General features: G+C 33.7%; 1 protein-coding gene across 1 annotated transcript; it reads left to right on the top strand.

Annotated features, from left to right (window-relative positions):
* Positions 1-6,556: 6,556 nt before the first annotated feature.
* Positions 6,557-9,737, top strand: LOC131943606 (methionine aminopeptidase 2-like). The gene is given in 3 exon segments (XM_059303811.1): positions 6,557-6,665; positions 6,766-7,198; positions 9,205-9,737. Coding segments are annotated over 3 exon segments (696 nt in total). The 3' UTR covers positions 9,359-9,737.
* Positions 9,738-19,549: the final 9,812 nt, after the last annotated feature.

The raw sequence follows: 19,549 nt of genomic DNA on the forward strand, positions 1-19,549 counted from the left end.
TACCTCACATAGTAATAGTTGTATTTGAAAACAAAATTACAATTAAAAGGTTTAAAATCTAAAAAAAAACATCATGAAATACATTTTATTAAGATTAAATTTTATCTTCTTAAATTTCTATTTATTAAAAGTAATCGCGATAAATTGTAAATCATTCATTCTTTGTAACTACTTTTTGTGCAAAGTTACTGAGTTAATTCCCTTGATTTGGTAAAATCTAATATGGTACATAATTATCACCGGTCAATATTAGTAAAGTACGCAATAATGATTCAAATGAACTTTATATTAAAATATTACAATAATATTAATACATATTTATTTAAACCTCTGCATATTTTAATTTCGTAAATTACTACGCACACGTCTAGTATTGGTAACATTGCAGTAATAGAAGAACCATTTCATTACGATTAACAACTAAACTTAAGAATAACAATTCTATCAATATAACACGTATGTATCGATATGCTCAATATTTATTTATTTATTTTAGATGAAATTGTCAGAACGATTAGGATTTCCGTTTGTGTTGATGGTGACTTGAATGACCGTTGGTTAAGTAGCTTGAGTGTTTAATAGGTCCGGTACTTCAATGTTCGGTAGGTCCATTGTGATGGTTGTAGCTGAAACGGGTGGGGCCCATGATTACATTAAACCCCCTGAAACGTAGTCCGGGTGGCTCCTCTTACCGGCTCTTGCCTAAGTGGAATCAAGAAAAGGCGCAACTATATTGTTAGTTATGGCGGTATTTGCATATGACACATTATATACAAATATGCGATTGATTATGTACCTCTGTATGCAGATTTCAAGGGGATGCCACTCTCGCGTACTAAGTGTAACAACATCAATTTCATTGTTGTTATTGTGGGTTCGTTTGATGATATACTCACACGAGCAACAGTAGTTGCGCAACTTTAATTTTATTTACACTTTACACAGTGAAATGATAAATACATAGTAAATCCATAGTAGAAGATAAACAACTGGTACAAGTAAAATCACCAATCAAAGTGACGTTGGTGACATCCTACTCCATGTTCACAGCAAGCACTCTCGTTCACCTTTCGCTCTACCTTTTATACACCACTTTCTCCCCCTTTCGTCAGTGAACGATCTCACAAAAAAGCGTGTAAATACATGACGAGTCGCTCACACTTACTTCCGTTGGCCAGATACTCTACATTCACGCAACTTCATGTCAATTACAATATACATAATAATTCAGTCTGTTACAAGATCGACATCTACTGCTTGTGTTAATGTTGGCAGAATATTATTTGCATTTCATTTAGCCAGCTACTCAGTAAAAAGAGATAAACATTTTTGTTTATATGTCTTAGACATAAAGTTTGTTCTTTTCCAGCCTCGACGTTGTAACAATGTATGTTTGTCAAACAGTTGAAAGTAGCATATTAAAGTATAACTCAAAGTAAAATATTAAATTGTAATTACGATTTCATTGACATAAAATGTTTATAAAGAATATAATATGTTATTCAAAGTATTGTTACAAATAATTTCGAGATGATTTTTTAAAATCCAATTTTTTTTGGAACCGATTTATCGAACAAGGTTACTGGTTTATGTAAGTTGATATTTTTAGTTACTGACATAGCAGATATCGATTGCCGGTTGTTATTAGTAATTCATGCAATACTAATCCAAATTAACGCTTTTTAAAACTATTACAATTATATCAATACATATTTACTTACCGACCTGTGTATTTAAGTAGCATAGATTTCTAAGCACACGTCTAGGATTGGAAATGCTGTCGTAACACATTAACTGTATCTTTCAGAACAGCAATAAAACACTAGAAATACTAATCCTCCCAATTCAACGGATGTATATATATATATATATATATATATATATATATGTGTGTGTGTATGTATGTATATCGAAATGCTCACTATTTTGTGTTTCGGGTTTTGAGCAGAAACGCGATAAAAACATTTGTGAAAACCTGTATTGTAGGGTGGTGGATGCAATCAAACTAAGGGATGGTAAGTTTGTTACATCAGGGGAATGGTCATATGATAGCAGAGAACTAAGGGATGGTAAGTTTGTTACATCAGGGGAATGGTCATATGATAGCAGAGAAGAAATGATAATGCAAATAAATAGTAGAGGTATCAGATATTTTCAAAACTGGGACACATTGCCACTCCCTTCTGAAGAAAGAGCAGAAGCGAGGAATAGAAACAAATCAAATCCACAAACAATTCAAGAGACAGACACAGAGGAGGAAGAAGACAACAAAAGAAGGAAAAGGAAAATAACAAGGGAAGAATCAAGGGGAAATAAGCCAAAAAAAATAGTACCAGAATAATCTCCGCTGCCAGACGATGATAATGAGAATAGATCGGCAGATAATTTAGTTTGAAACGATTTTAAACTTAGGGGAGGTAACTAAGAGGAGTTTTCTTTCACGGGGAGTGGGGTAGGGGGGGGGGGGGGGTTTGGGGTGGGGAAAGGAGGGGGAGGGGTCTCGTCCTTAACGAGCTACATATAGTGTTTTAAAGCACATATTTTCAGTGGCAGCGTTGGTACTGTCGAATTCACAAATTATGAATTACTGAAATTTAGAAAATAAAACAACTAAATAGCGGCGTATGATACGCCGCGGGTCGGCTCTTTGAAAATATTCCACTAACTTTTCAAAAGTTCACATTGTATCACAGCCCCACCCGGTCATTCGTTTACTTGCACATATTCCACTAAACTTTTCTTTCTCTATAAATTATTCAGATGGATATATCATTGTTTTCTCTATAGTTAGCAAGTTTGCAATGGAGTCACCCCCCCACCCCCCTCCCTTTCCGAGATCGTCAATCTGTACTTAATAGACTTCTAAACTTTAATTAATCAATCACTGACCTGGGGAAAAGCATATTTCTGCCTTGCGACGAATTTGACTTGCACCATCACAATATTCCTTATTTAAATGCATTCACGCAGTTATTGTTCCTTGTAACAGTTACTTCCCGTGTTTATTATTTAAACACAATAAGGTAGGTAATACATCCATTTAATTCCGAAACATAATTAAACATTATATTAACATAAATTGAAAAATAATATGTAAAAGGTTGTTTATTTTCTATTTGAAATATTTGTTCCAAAAGTGTGTAGGTTATAATTTATAATTTCTTGCTACTTTTACTTAGTAGTCTTCTCTTTTCTAAAAACAGAAAGCTTTAAATAAGATAACATTTATTTTGTATATGTCAGAAAACGTTCAATCGATAATATTTGGTGCTTCCGAAGTACTGGTTCTTTCTTTTTCTTTTTAACACAAAGATCAATCTCATACTAACAAATTGTCACAAGCATGATGCTAGAAAATCACATGCAAATATGGATACATAATTATACAACAAAATACATCAGTCCAAATATAACAAAAGAAAGGAAAACAAAATCTGCAAAAATACAGTCCCCACACAGGAAGGTAGTGTGCGGATATCGCCTACTCTCTTTCAACAACGACAAAGAAAGAAGAAAACACACAATCAGAAGACGGAACAGCATCCTGCTTTCTGTGTGAAACCAACTTCGAAAGCAGCAAATACATGGCTGATAAAGAATATTTGATTAGAACTCTACGTTTTCTGCAAGTCAAACTTATATTACATTGTATGTTACAACTAAAACATAAATATAGTAAATCTCGTTTATGTTAATCTCTAATTGTTAGAAACATATTTACAATAAAATATACGAGCCGCCCGGCGGCGTATCATATGTCGCTATTTAATTGTTTTATTTTCTACTTTTTAGTAATTCATAATTTGTGAATTCGACAGTACCAATGCTGCCACTGAAAATATTTGCTTTAAAAGACTATTAGTAGGTCGTTAAGGAAGATACCCCCACCCCTTCATTCTCCCAACCCCTATCCTACCCCCCCCCCCCCCTACCCCAGTGAAAGCAGCCTCCTCTCTGTTACCTCCCCTAAGTTTAAAATCGTTTCAAACTAAATGATCTGCCCCTAATAGCCGTCACTAAACCCGGCTCTACGATTGTAAACATTTTTGTGAGACCCCAAGGCGGTCTCCTACCACCTCACAAAATGTCAAGGGGGGTCGTAGGAGGAAATTTGTTTTCGTAATATAGCCCATATAAGGCGCCCGTCAGTCGAGGTCAGTTTTGACCCCCTCCCCGTGGACTTTTCGGCGAACCGTCACCGTCCCTCGTGTTCTATCGCCCCAAGGCACCATCGTGCCAAATGTGACGCGCCTGCGTCGCCGGGAAGTGCCCTATTGGGCACTTGACCACTTTGCTTTATATATATATATATATATATATATATATATATATATATATATATATATATATATATATATATATATATATATATATATATATATATATATATATATATATATATATATATATATATATATATATATATATATATATATATATATATATATATATATATATATGCAATGGGTGCTACCATCCCCTCATACACATTTTTTTTTCTATTGAACTACACATAACTTAAGTAGAAAAAAAAGTAAATTAAACATTGTTTCAAACCCACCCCGGTCACTGATTTACTTGAAAATATTCCACTAAACTTTTCAAAAGTTCACATTGTCTCACAGCCACCAAGGTCATTCATTTACTTGAACATATTCCACTAAACTTTTCTTCCTCTGTAAATTATTCAGATGTATGTATCATTGTTTTCTCTATAGTTAGCAATTTTGCAATGGGGTTCCCCCACTCTACCTTTACTAGATCGTCAATCTGTACTTAATAGACTTTTTAACTTTAATTAATCAGTCACTGACCTTCGGAAAACCATATTTCTGCCTCGCGACGCATTTGACTAACACCATCACAATATTCCGTATTTTAATGCATTCACGCAATTATTGTTACTGTTAACAGTTACTTCCCGTTTTTATTATTTAAACTTATTAAGGGAGATAATACATTAATTTGGTTCCAAAACATAATTAAACATTAAATTTACTTTGATTTAAAAATAATATGCTAAATATTGTTCAGTTTTTATTTGAAATGTGTTTGCAAAACTGGATGAGTTATAATTTATAATTGTTTACAAATTTTACTTTTTTGTTTTCCCTTTTCACAAATCTGAAAGCTTTAAATAAAATAAAATTGTTTTTGTATATATTAAAGAAAACTTTCAGTTGATAGTAGTAGCTGGTTTATGTCGCTGCGGGTCTTTAATTTTTAAACACAAAGACAAAATTGAACCTTCTATATACACAATCCCCCTCACTACCAATCGAAACTTCTCAATATACACTGACAACCCATCATCCATCCCTCACTACATCCAAATAAACTACAAAAACAAGACACTCAACATTCTAATAGCCATCAAAGACGGAAAACAAGCCTGCCAAACATGCTCGTCAACTGAACACTGGACCAACCGCTGTCAAACTCTCAACTTACAAACAACGCCCAGTAATCAAACACCAGCACAATCTACACTACAAAAAACAACGCCATCCGCTCAGCCAGCACCACCACCAAGCGACCAACAAGCATCGGTCAAAAACCCAATCATCCCAGTCAAGCCGCCAAGTATACCATCAACACCTAGCAAACAAACAGGCGCAGCAAGGTCGGAATCAGACAAACCATCTGCATCAACAGCCCAAAAAACGAACACTCTGCTCTCGTTCTCAGATATGGACATCACTACAACTTTCAAAAGGAAGAAGGAAGATAGCCCCACAGAGGAAAAGAAAAAAACAAAAAGTAAAAAATTAATTCATGACTTCAGTCACTGCAGGTTATGCTTAGAACAATATAAATCACCCCTGAAAAGGGAAAGGCACGAACGAAGTGTCCACCTCAGATACTTACAGTGTGATCTTTGTGCAGACAAAGGGTATTACCAAGACATACGCACACACTTTGCAGAAAACCATCAAGAAGTGACGATGCATGACTGTAGAGACTGTAACTTATCCCTCCCACTAGAGAGCATGAGGGCACATACAAGTGTACACCATAAGAAAAAATAGGTATCTTAGACGTTTTGTAAACGCTTATGTATAATTGAATGCATGCCATGTATTGAACTATTTTAATATTTCATGTATATAATCATGCAACCTTCTCTTACTGCCTCCCTGCGAAGGGTAGACAGTAAGTAAGGAAATCTATTAAACGCCAAAAAAAATAAAAAAAAAAAAAAATTGATGGTGTCACCCGGTGCGGTCCGCACCTCCCCCCCCCCCCGTCCTCGCTACGCCTCTGGTCCACATCACCCCCACCACTCATCCATTTATTCTTAACTTATTCTTCCTTTTTTCTTTCCATAGCTATAATTCAGATCACCAATTCCGCATTTTGCATAGCATTCTGTAAATGTTAGATGTCTTATGCACTTATGTGTACATTTTAAGTAAATTGGTTTACTGTAAATCCTTGATATATGTTACTACAGACAAATGTATTCACATACATGCTGGTGTTACTTGTTCGAATTGGAAATAAAATTATTAAAAAAAAAAAAAAAAAAAAAGACAAAATTGATTTTGGAACCCACATGAATGGTCACCTTGTGGATTGTGCCTTTACTTTGACATTCAACCCGAAATATGATCAGCTACTATTGGTAGTTAAAGATGCAACCAACACAGGTGTATGTGCTGCAGGTATTGATATGAGGCTGTGTGATGTTGGTGAGCAGATACAGGAAGCCATGGTGTGCGTGCTGCAGGTATTGATGCGAGGCTGTGTGATGTTGGTGAGCAGATACAGGAAGTCATGGTGTGCGTGCTGCAGGTATTGATGCGAGGCTGTGTGATGTTGGTGAGCAGATACAGGAAGTCATGGAATCATATGAGGTGGAGCTTGATGGTAAAACTTACCAAGTTAAGCCAATTAGAAACTTGAATGGTCACTCTATTGGTCAGTACAGAATACATGGTGAAAAAACTGTGCCAATTATCAAAGGGGGTGAAGCAACCAGGATGGAGGAAGGTGAAGTCTATGCTATTGAAAGCTTTGGCAGTACTGGCAAAGGCCATGTAAATGATGATATGGAAGTCTCTCATTACATGAAAAACTTTGAAGTTGGTCATGTTCCGCTTGCCAAGTCTAAATAGGTGTTGAATGTCATCAACCAGAACTTTGGGACCCTGGCTTTCTGTCGTCGCTGGCTGGATAGGCTGGGCCACAGCAAATACTTAACCCATATTATCCCAAGGTCTCAAATTTTTATAATTTTTGGATATGGTTTAGCTTTTGGGCACTGAATGAAGGAATGACTATGGATTTTTTTTTAAAATCAATACTTTTTTAAATATCGATTTTTTAAAAAACGTCCCATAAATGGGACGCTAGCAACGAACGGCCCCATGAACATTTATTGAAAAATAAAATCATTTATCACAAAATATGGCTAATCACGCGAAAATAAAGCTGTATACTGATGTTGTATTGTTAGAACAACGATTACATTGTTTAGGACAGCTAAAAATACTGATAATGATCAATTGGGTTAGCCATACCATGGTCGAAAATGCAGAAATTATGTTCAAAAGTCTAGTTTTCTTTCAATATAGCATCCATCAAAGTGAACAACACTTGGAAATAAGTAAAGCTGTGACTAGTACATCTAATTATACACACATGATCACAAATATTGTTATTATTCATCGAAAATGTAATATAATTAAATATAAAGAATTGATTTTATACGGGGGCGTACTTGAAATTTTCAGAGGTGGGGACTTAAATTTCAGGGGAAGGGTGGACATCGGTAAAAGTATGCTTTGTATATAAATTCCATTTTTTTCTGGGGGCAGAGCCCCCCCCCCCCCCACCCTCCCCCGAAATGATGCCTGAAAGAAACTCTGCCCTCAGTGAATTTGCAAAAGAAGATCCGGTCCAGTCCCAGATGTCATCCAGCCATCTTTTCTTTTGTTAACCTCGCTATTCACCCCACCCCCCTCACAGGCGTACATTAGAACATCAGACATCTTATTTCTAGGGCACGGATCCGTCTCTGGGGGCTTGTATTGAGTGTTCATGGCTCTCATCCAAGTATGCACCGCACTATGCGAACAGCTCCCAATCTAACACCAGGAATCTCCTTAAACAGTTAACAAAGTAAAACTGGTATCGGGAACCTTTGCAGGGTAATATTATTGGGGCATGACAACTGTACACAGCTAATTCACATCTCTGCTATATGTAGCTTAAGCTCTCTTTTATGAAGAGAGTTAACCAACCCCCATGACTGAATCATTTCACCTAAATCGTGGTCATTGATATTATTCTGGTTTGTTATAATTTTAATATCAAGCGTTAGTAAATTTACAGCAATACTAAATTAGTTTGTATTCAATGGTATTAAATACTTCAGTAAGTGTAATTCTGAAAACTTAAAAATAAAATGTAAGTTTTTCAATATTTGCAATTTTTTAATACAATAATATATAAGAAAATATAGGTCAAGGTCATAATTAAATATCTATAAATATTACTTAACACCCCAAAGTCAACAGTTAACAAAGTCAACAATTGTTTCACCATAAATAACCATTTAACATAAACATTTGCATCTGTGTTTCTCGCTAGTGTCTAATAAATGTGACGTTTGTGTAACAATCTGCATAAATATAGGTCAAGGTCATAATTAAATATCTATAAATACTACTTAACACCCCAAAGTCAGCAGTTAACAAAGTCAACCATTGTTTCACAATAAATAACCATTTAACATAAACATTTGCATCTGTGTTTCTCGCTAGTGTCCAATAAATGTGACGTTTGTATAACAATCTACATGGGGCCTTTCGTTGCTAGCGTCCCACTTATGGGACGCTTGTTGTACACTTGATATAACGAAGTAGTAAAAAAAAATTGTTATTCTTAAATTTTTATCAGATAGAAATATGGTACTGCTACAAGTTTCAAATGTATTTTGCACTTAAAATGTTAATATTTTAGAAGATATGCGTTTTCCTGTGCCCGTGTTTTCTTTTTTCCGCCATTTTGACAAGTCCTGCAAATCCGGCACTATAAAATTTTTCTAAATTATTTTTTTTTCACAAAACACACACAAATTCAATAGTCTAACCATTTTCAAATACAATGAAACATAATTTGTGTTTTAATTAGTTTTTTATAAATTTTAGCAATTTTTTTTACAAGCGTCCCATAAGTGGGACGCTAGCAGAATATGGGTTTAATGGCCCTGAAAAACTTGTGTGATGCTGGAATTGTGGATCCTTACCCTCCTCTCTGTGATCAAAAAGGCTCATATACCGCTCAGTTTGAGCACACTATCATTTTGAGACCCACCTGCAAGGAGGTGGTATCAAGAGGCGAAGACTATTAAAAAGCTGTACTGGAAAACTACAGAAAGAATTGTCAGTTTTACATTGTCCTTTCTTTATATAAGTCAGTCAAATAGATATTTAAAGGATGTAAAATAGTTAAGTAAAACGGTGAAGAACTGAAGGTTTCATATTTTTTCATTATCATTTTAAAAGTTGCTTTGTTTAAGTTAAACATCCAATAATTTTGATAACATAGTCTTTGCAGAACGAGAAAGAAATTTTGAGTTAAAGCCTATCAGATTTTTTTAAAAAGAGTCATGCTGTAAGATATACCTGGAAGAAAAACTGATGCTTCATTCAAATAATTTCCAGGCTTTAATTACAAATAAATTGTTTTTTTACCTAATTTATACTAAATGTTTAAAAGGCAATTTTACAATATAATAGAAATCCAATTGCATTACTAAATTTCTTTAGTAAGCTTAAAAATTGTCTCTTTGTAATGAATGTTAAATGATGATAATTTTAGGAGTAGTGGAGGCAAATACTCATGGTAGTTAAAATTATCAATGTGATCATTCAGTTGCTTATTACAAAGTCAAATAAAAGGGATTAGGTTGTTTTTTTTTATTCTCTACCTGGTGTCAGTGTACAGAAATGTAAATTATTTTGAAATAATAATATATTTATATAAGTTAAAGCATGTTGTTAACAACGAGCACACCTGCGGCGTAGCGTACGCCGCTATTTATATGTTTATTTTCTGCTTATCAGTAATTCATAATTTGTGAATTCAACACTAAACGACCCCACCCACCCCAATTGCGTTTTTCTACCATCTTACAACATAAATAAAGGAGGGGGGGGGGGGGGGGGTAATTCGGCAAAATATATATTTTGATATAAAGCTCATATAAGGCGCCGTTCAGTCGAGGTCAGTTTTGACCCCTCATCGTGGAATTTGGGGCCGACCGACACTGGTCCCCGTGTTTCGTAGACCGATGAATGAGCCTGAAAAATTTGAAGAGCCTGCGGCGCCATGAAGTACCCGATCGTGCATCTTAATACTTTGCTCTCTCTCTCTATATATATAGATATATTGGGTGTAACTAACTTATACCACATATGGTGTATAATTGTATATGTATGTATTGATAGCATTGTAATATTTTTAATATAAAGTTCTTTAAATGTATAAAATTAATCTGCAATAATTATCTACCGTGTAAGAAAATAAAACTATTAAGGGACATAAAACAGTATTATTGCGCAAAAAAAAATGTTACATATAAAAGATTCGTAAGCCGTCATAATATGTTTTGAAATTATTTTTAGAAATTAAAATGTAATTATTTTTACTTTTGTTGTCGATAAAGATGTAAATACATATTACATTTATTTTAAATTTAGTTTAGCTAAATCATAATACTTATAAATATTTAAAGTACTTTTATAACATTGGATTGTTTCGTTAAACGATTGTCAGTTCAAAGTTTTCAGCCATTGAACATACTTGGTTTTTACAAGCTTGTATTTAACTCACTTCCTCTGTCGACAGTCTGTCGACATTCTGTCGACAGTCTGTCTGTCTAGATGGAAACGCAGGAGTGAAAATTCGGACAGTTCTACTTGACCGATACGATTCACAGTTGGCACGTGGGTCAAGACATGAAGACAATGCAATCTAAATCTAAATTTGACTTAATTGGATGCCTAATTAATTTTTTATGAATTAATTAAAATTTGGACCGAATTAGTAGGCATGTCTAGCCAACCACACCACATACGTCATCACGTTCAATCAGGTTTAATAGCTGCGCTATCACGTTCAATAGACGCGCAATGGTTTTTAGTCATGTAACACTATTGCAAATAAAACATGTAACGTACTGAAAAAAAAATTCATAAAAAACGTTTTAATAACAAGCTTTTATGTAATGATGCACTAAAAAGTAGAAAATAAATTATACACTACTATTTAAATTACTATAAAGAAAAGCGTGGGTCTCTTCTCAAATATTAGTAAAGGTATCCAATAGGTACTAAAGTGACCCACGATTTTCTTTATAGTAATTTAAATATTAGTGTATAATTTATTTTCTACTTTTTAGTGCATCATTACATAAAAGCTTGTTATTAAAACGTTTTTTATGAATTTTTTTTTACAAGCTTTTATTTAACTCACTTCCTCTGTCGACAGTCTGTCGACATTTTGTCAACAGACTGTCTGTCTAGATGGAAACGCAGGAGTGAAAATTCGGACAGTACTACTTGACCGATACGATTCACAGTTGGCACGTGGGTCAAGACATGAAGACAATGCAATCTGAAACTAAATTTGACTTAATTGGATGCCTAATTAATTTTTTATTAATTAATTAAAATTTGGACCGAATCAATAGGCATGTATATCCAACCACACCACACGCGTCATCACGTTCCATAGCTGCGCCATCAGGTTGAATAGCTGCGCCATCACGTTCAATAGACGCGCAATGGTTTTTAGTCATGTAACACTATTGTAAATAAAACATGTAAAGTACTGAAAAAAAATTCATAAAAAAACGTTTTAATAACAAGCTTTTATGTACTAATGCACTAAAAAGTAGAAAATAAATTATAGACTACTATTTAAATAACTATAAAGAAAAGCGTGGGTCTCTTCTCAAATATTAGTAAAGGTATAAAATAGGTACTAAAGTACTAAAGTGACCCACGCTTTTCTTTATAGTTATAAATAGTAGTCTATAATTTATTTTCTACTTTTTAGTGCATTAGTACATAAAAGCTTGTTATTAAAATGTTTTTTTATGAATTTTTTTACCGTTTTTAAATTCATCTTTTGTCGTAATTTCTTTGAAAAAATATATAACAATTTAATTCACGTCCATGTATTGACATCTAATCTGGTTAGGTAAAGTTTAAATCTCTGTATCTTGTAAAATAAAGATAGTACATGTACACTGAACGTTATGAACAAAATTACAATAATAAAAGAATACTTAATGCACTGAAGGCACACTATAACTGATTTGTATAAAATATGTTATGCCCTACTATTCGCATCAAGGTCAGCAATTTCCAACATGTGATCTAATTTTATGTTTAAAAATAAATAAAATATAATATATCAGTAGAACTGGTTTTGTGCCTTTTAAAACGACATTTTTTTTTAATGTGCTGTTGCGATTGATCCATACTTTTATTTTATTTATTTAATCGTTTTGATTAATGTTCTATGAATGTAAACGTAGAGTTACCTGTCTAACTGATATCCCACACGGAAGGTGAAGTAGAGCTAACTATATTCGGCATATGAAGGGATAGCATGATCAGCACTATACCCAGCCGCAATGAATATACCTAACGTAGTTCAGGTACCCATCAGAGTTTGTGTAGAACATAGGCGTATTCATGTTATTGGCTAATTCGATTAATTAACATAACTAATCTGCTGATATTAAAATATGCTATTAATCATTTTTCTTAAAAATCCGTAAATTACAAGTAATTGTTATAAGTAATATTGAATAGCTTTGTAAATTAACTAATAACAACTTTAAAAAGATACTAAAATGTAGACGGCAGTAATTTATTAACATGACGCATGGACAGTTTGTTGATATGCAAAAAGGAGATGGGAAGCTTTAATGTCAGTGATTCATTTTAGATGTGCTTTCATTATACATGGTGTGTAGGGAATTATTGTCCATACACGGTTTGTGACAAGCCAAGGAAATATTATTAGCTGTGTCGTGGGCAGGATAAGCACTCTACTTTAAAGTATTGATACAATTGAAGTTGCAGGTGCAGTAACATTAATGAGCATCTTAATTAAAACAATGTGCGCAGTTAATAGCATTTAAACAAAAATGATAATAACAAAGTCCGATAACCAATTGAATAGGACAAGGTTTTTAGACCGGCAAAATAACATAAATAACCATGGTCGATGAATAACTGACAATTTAATTAAAATAGTTTTAAGGCATTTAGTAAATTACAATCACTCGATATAACAAAGTTAACTTTAAAAGTACAAATGAGTGTATTATATTTTTATACAAAACATGTTAATCATTCACGAAATAAATACTTTACAAAATGGCACAAGAAGATCAACTAGTTTTAGTAAAATAAAAACTTAGACTGTAAAAATAGGAGCTAGTGGACCCCGTTGAACATGTGGAGGCTGAACCACAAGTCGAAAGTAAGTTTAATGAATTTCCTCCCTTAAAATACTCAATTGTACTGTGTATCTCAGAATCCAGGCCGGGAAGGACCAACTAAGAGATTACAGAAATTGTGTGTGTGTGTGAAAGGGTGTGGGGTGGAAACATTGGTAACTGGTGGGGGTGGTAGAGAATATGGCGTTGTAACAGCCTTACCGCCATGCATGTTTTAACGTTATTAGAAAGCAATATAAAAGACGAACCATAGTCATGAGAACATTAATACATTGTGGTTTTGAAAGTTCGAAACATCTTCATTGAATTATACTATAGTTCCCTGTTTAAAATTTAGAAATCTCTTTATATGAAGATTTAGATGTGGCCTGTAGAACCTCTTTTATGATGGAACATTGATTAAACTGACGATTTGCATATGTACTAAATAAATATTAACGAGTCTAAACCTTATTATTTTAATAAAGTAAAGAATGATAATTAAAAATACAATGATATAACGTAACAAAGACAATTAAAGTATTGCACACATTTTAGTTATAAATATTTTATATAATTGTTGCATTTATTTCAACGAAATTTAAAACTGATTTAACAAGAAACATTGCAGATTAAGTACCTTTGTTTCATTCTAAATATTGACATGGGAAGTAACTGTTATTGGTAAACTTGAATAGATGTGTAAATTGCTAAGTAACTGCAACAAGATTAAAAGAAGCTAGAAAACTTAGATGGTGGTGTAAGTGTTAGAAGCTATAGTTTCAAATTAATGCTGATTTTAGGTAAAATAGTCAGAGAGTGCTATTGCAAAACAGAAATGCTGATCTAATGACGATGATTGCTGTGTTTTAGTGTTAGTTAAAAAATTAGAATTGCTTACAGATTGGTTTTGAGTATTTATAGTTCTATTTATTAATTTATTTTACAACATACGCAGTTTAGTGAGTATGGGTTGTTGACATTTAAGAATGAGATATGGCGCTTTAATTACGGTGTAATGGTTTAGACGTACTTAAGCGAAAAATGGTTGATGTGTGTTGGTGTTAGTTAAAAATTAATAAACGAATGCATAATGGTTAGAATATGTATTATTATTTAACATATATTTTTGTTATAACATACATGTTTTAGTGAGCTTGAGTCGGTGAGATCAGAACACTGAATTAGTGACAAGACACATGGAAAGTTTGTAATAGACAAGTATGAGATGGGACGCTTTTAGTGCAATGTATTAGATGTAATTTAACGATAAATGGTGTGTATTGAACGACTTCCCGCAAATGGTTAGTTATAAGCAAAGAACATGTGTATAACCACCCTCATCAAGTGATATGCGTGTGTGTTTGTAAGCCTTAGTCTGTTACATAATTCAAATATTTACGCAATGTTTGTTACAATAATAAAATGGCGAACAATAATTTATCGATTAGATTATAGCATTCAAATGAAGCCAATTTTATAGATCAACAAATCGCAAGTGTTGAATCAGTCGAGATATCCACGACCACACATGCTTAGCATAACATGACAAGTAGAGGGCTGGAAGCTGGCGTTGGTGAGAGTCGTCTACAAACATCGTCACACTCTCATTGTATGGCTTAGGTTTGAATTGTGTGACGACGTGTGACGATGGGGATGTTCTAAAAGTGTGACAATTTCGAATTTTAAAATGTTTGAAACTGAATTTCTGCCATAGCATCTCATCTTTACAAGTTTTTTTTAAATGGTGTACATATACAATGTAAACCAAGCTTCGTAAAAATGTGTAATCACAACACGGTTCTGTAGTAGGGCTAGGGTTGGGGTACCATAGTGCAAAGAAAATAGCCACATTATTACAACTCAGGGTAGGATGCCAGCGTTGCCTCGACTTTTAATTCCAAAAACCATTTTGTTTTATCATAATTATTATCTCTCAGACACCTCATTACTTTCTCATTAAAAAGCAGTTTGTATTATTTCCCATGTAAACAATAACAACATTAGGGGGAAATAATTTAATTTTTGTCTAAGAAAAAAATGATTTAAAAAATAAAGAAGTTGAGAAGTATTTAAAATAAGAAAATCTTAAAATATGTAATTGATAAAACTAGATTGTTGTGTACATCATAAAGGTGTATAAATATGTAATAATCGTAACGATTTATATTTCATTCACATGTAATTAAAAACTCTTAGTTTAATAGCATACTGTAATTATATACACAAGAAACTTACGGTTGAACAATGCCATATACAACCTTCTGCATTTGACCGCAAAACTGTTTTTTTTTTAAAGTCAAAAGAAATTATAATTGAAGTTAACTGAATCCTACTGGAAAAGGGTCGGCAACATTCGGCTTGAGAACCGCATGAGGCTCTTTAATTTCAACACTCTATACCAGGGGTCGGCAACCTGCGGCTCGCGAGCCGCATGCGGCTCTTTTGATATCAAGTTGCGGCTCTCCAGCTCCTTGCACAAACACTAATAATCTTAATAAAAAAATACAATATTTGAAATAAAAAAAATGTTAGTGGCTCTTTAAAACCAGGGAAATTTAAAAAATTGTAACTTTTGGCTCTTTCGCTTGAAAAGGTTGCCGACCCCTGCTCTATACCTGTTTAAGTTAATGGAAATAATGCTCTTCTAAGAACTTACACAAACAGTAGCAGCAATAACTGTATTTTTTTAACTACCAATGTGTCATTTTAACAAACATACACGGTCACTCCTAAACACTAGGTTCACAGTTCTAGTAAGAATAAATTAATCCTAGATGTTAAGTTGTATGCAAAATGATTCATTGTTTAAGAAAGTACATGATCTAAATTACGTGTAGTATTAAAAATCAATATTAGCCTTCTCGCAGCCGATAACGAGAATATGATAACCAATCGAACAACTAGTAGAGACGTTGGCACGCAACAAATACACTCATTAATAAACAAACACGTTTACATTATTAGTTTGATTTAATGAAACATAAATATTATCTTTTTGCATAAAGAAATGCTTGTGGAAGAAAGTAGGCTATACGTCAGTTATAAATTACATTAATGTTATCAATCTTAGTCTTCGTTAGCCGAAGATGCACAACAATCTTATAAAAAAAAAGAACTTATAACTGTGCCAAATGCATGTAAATTAAATTTAAACTGTATTTATACTTTTGTACTTAATTATCCTTACATACGACACGTGTGTCTTGGCCTTATTATTATAAATAATAATATAATACATGTTATAAAATGCGCCAACGTCTTTTTTTAATGTATGTCTTACGTTTTAGGATAAATTACTTTAAACTATTTAAATAAAACGGATTTTGCTTTTAAATACTGAAATACATGGCTACATAAAATAACATACAACCTTATTAAAGAACATTACAGCAGTAAATGTTTGATTATATTCTTACTAGGCATGCTGCCCAGCTTCGCTTAGGCTTTCGAAAACATTGAGAATTTGAATGCTTAATTAATTCGCCCGAGGGTCGGTCTACGACCTCAAGAGTTATGAAGAGGTTCCTCCGTGGACATTTTTTTAAAATTTATAGCTCATATAAGGTACCGGTCAGTCGATGTCAGTTTTGACCCCCTCATCGTAGACTTTTCGGCCAACCGGCCCCCGTGTTCTGTCGCCCCAAGGCAAGGTCCTGCCAAATTTGAAGCGCCTGCGGCGCCGGGAAGTGCCGGACACCCGACAATCTAGATCTAGATCTAGATTCCTAAAAGAATTTTTTTTTAAGTTTAGCCCGAGCATAATAAAAAAAAAATACATTAACCAAGTTGACTTGGTGTGTCTCGAACCCGCACCACCTGCGTGGTTTAATGTACACTAACATCTCCGCTATTTAGGCACCTTATAAATGACGGAGAATGAAACGCGTATTTTAAAATCTTAACTTACGCGAATATGCCTATTTTTTCAAATTAATTTTTTTATCCCAAATTAGCCAGTTCCAAACAAAGATTTTGTATAAAATAAATAAGTCTTGAAATAGTTTAGTCCTAGTATAGAAATTTATTTTTGGAATTGATTTTAGAGAAGTTAGAGTCTAAATCAGTAAATCTAGATCTTAGCGTCTACGTCTAGATCTAGTTATTGCGTAGATTTAGATTTAGATTTAGTCTAGATCTAGAATCTCTAGATCTAGAATCCAAATACATAAAATAAATTTTATGAGTTTAGGCCGGAAAAATTGTATTGTATACATTTCATAGTGTACGTAGATCTAAATCAAATTTGAATGAAATAGTTCATTTCTTTTCATTCTAAACACGGCAGATGACGTCATTAGATAATGTATAAGCAATAGTGACGTCACAGTTTTATGCGTTCTTTTTCACATCTATTAATGCTTTTCCGGTTGCATAAATAATACTGTTTCTCTACATTCGAATACGCCTTTAATTTTTATTTTTCTTCTTTAACTAAAATTGTGGTTATACATTTAAAACATCTAACATATTATTTTCAACAAAAGTCCGTAAAAAGTTCTCGATATATCGCTGCCGATTCTGACGTGATGTCCGGCGAAAAATTTTTGCGGACAGAGAAAGAGAGAGAGAGAGAGAAGAGCGCACATGGTCTTTTATAAATTAGGATTATTGCAATAATGACAGTGTGTTGTGATGGTCATATATTGTTGACTGAGATTTTAATTATCGTGGCGGGTACATGTTATAACGATATTTGCCCTGGGGCTGTAAGTATAATGTTGGCAGCTAGGATGTAAATAAAGCATGGAGCTGTAAGTATAATGTTGGCAGCTAGGATGCAAATAAAGCATGGGGATGTAAGTATAATGTTGGCAGCTAGGATGCAAATAAAGCATGGAGCTGTAAGTATAATGTTGGCAGCTAGGATGTAAATAAAGCATGGAGCTGTAAGTATAATGTTGGCAGCTAGGATGCAAATAAAGCATGGGGATGTAAGTATAATGTTGGCAGCTAGGATGCAAATAAAGCATGGAGCTGTAAGTATAATGTTGGCAGCTAGGATGCAAATAAAGCATGGGGATGTAAGTATAATGTTGGCAGCTAGGATGCAAATAAAGCATGGGGCTGTAAGTATAATGTTGGCAGCTAGGATGCAAATAAAGCATGGAGCTGTAAGTATAATGTTGGCAGCTAGGATGCAAATAAAGCATGGGGATGTAAGTATAATGTTGGCAGCTAGGATGCAAATAAAGCATGGAGCTGTAAGTATAATGTTGGCAGCTAGGATGTAAATAAAGCATGGAGCTGTAAGTATAATGTTGGCAGCTATGATGTAAATAAAGCATGGGGATGTAAGTATAATGTTGACAGCTAGGATGTAAATAAAGCATGGAGCTGTAAGTATAATGTTGGCAGTTAGGATGTAAATAAAGCATGGAGCTGTAAGTATAATGTTGGCAGTTAGAATGTAAATAAAGCATGGAGCTGTAAGTATAATGTTGGCAGCTAGGATGTAAATAAAGCATGGGGCTGTAATTATAATGTTGGCAGCTAGGATGTAAATAAAGCATGTAGCTGTAAGTATACTGTTGGCAGCTAGGATGTAAATAAAGCATGGAGCTGTAAGTATAATGTTGGCAGCTAGGATGTAAATAAAGCAGTTCGCCTTCTGATAGGAGTAAAAGTTGACGTTAATGATACATATAACACTAGTGAAACCATGGCTTACTCTAGGCAATTATACATATAACACTAGTGAAACCATGGCTTACTCTAGGCAATTATACATATAACACTAGTGAAACCATGGCTTACTCTAGGCAATTATACATATAACACTAGTGAAACCATGACTTACTCTAGGGAATTATACATATAACACTAGTGAAACCATGGCTTACTCTAGGCAATTATACATATAACACTAGTGAAACCATGGCTTACTCTAGGCAATTATACATATAACACTAGTAAAACGTGTAATATAGTTTACTATAAAATAAGTCTATTCACAGCTTACAAAGTAGGAATGTAAGAAAGTAGGACATCTAAAAAATAATTAATTACTCGCGATTTAGCATCGACATTTTATATATGTTTAGCATTCTGTTAGTTTTAACCTTAATCACAATGTAGTAATCA

This window comes from Physella acuta, unplaced genomic scaffold (genome assembly GCF_028476545.2).
Source record: "Physella acuta isolate Inbredline_101_S28 unplaced genomic scaffold, ASM2847654v3 ptg000463l, whole genome shotgun sequence".
NCBI lineage: Eukaryota > Metazoa > Mollusca > Gastropoda > Physidae > Physella > Physella acuta.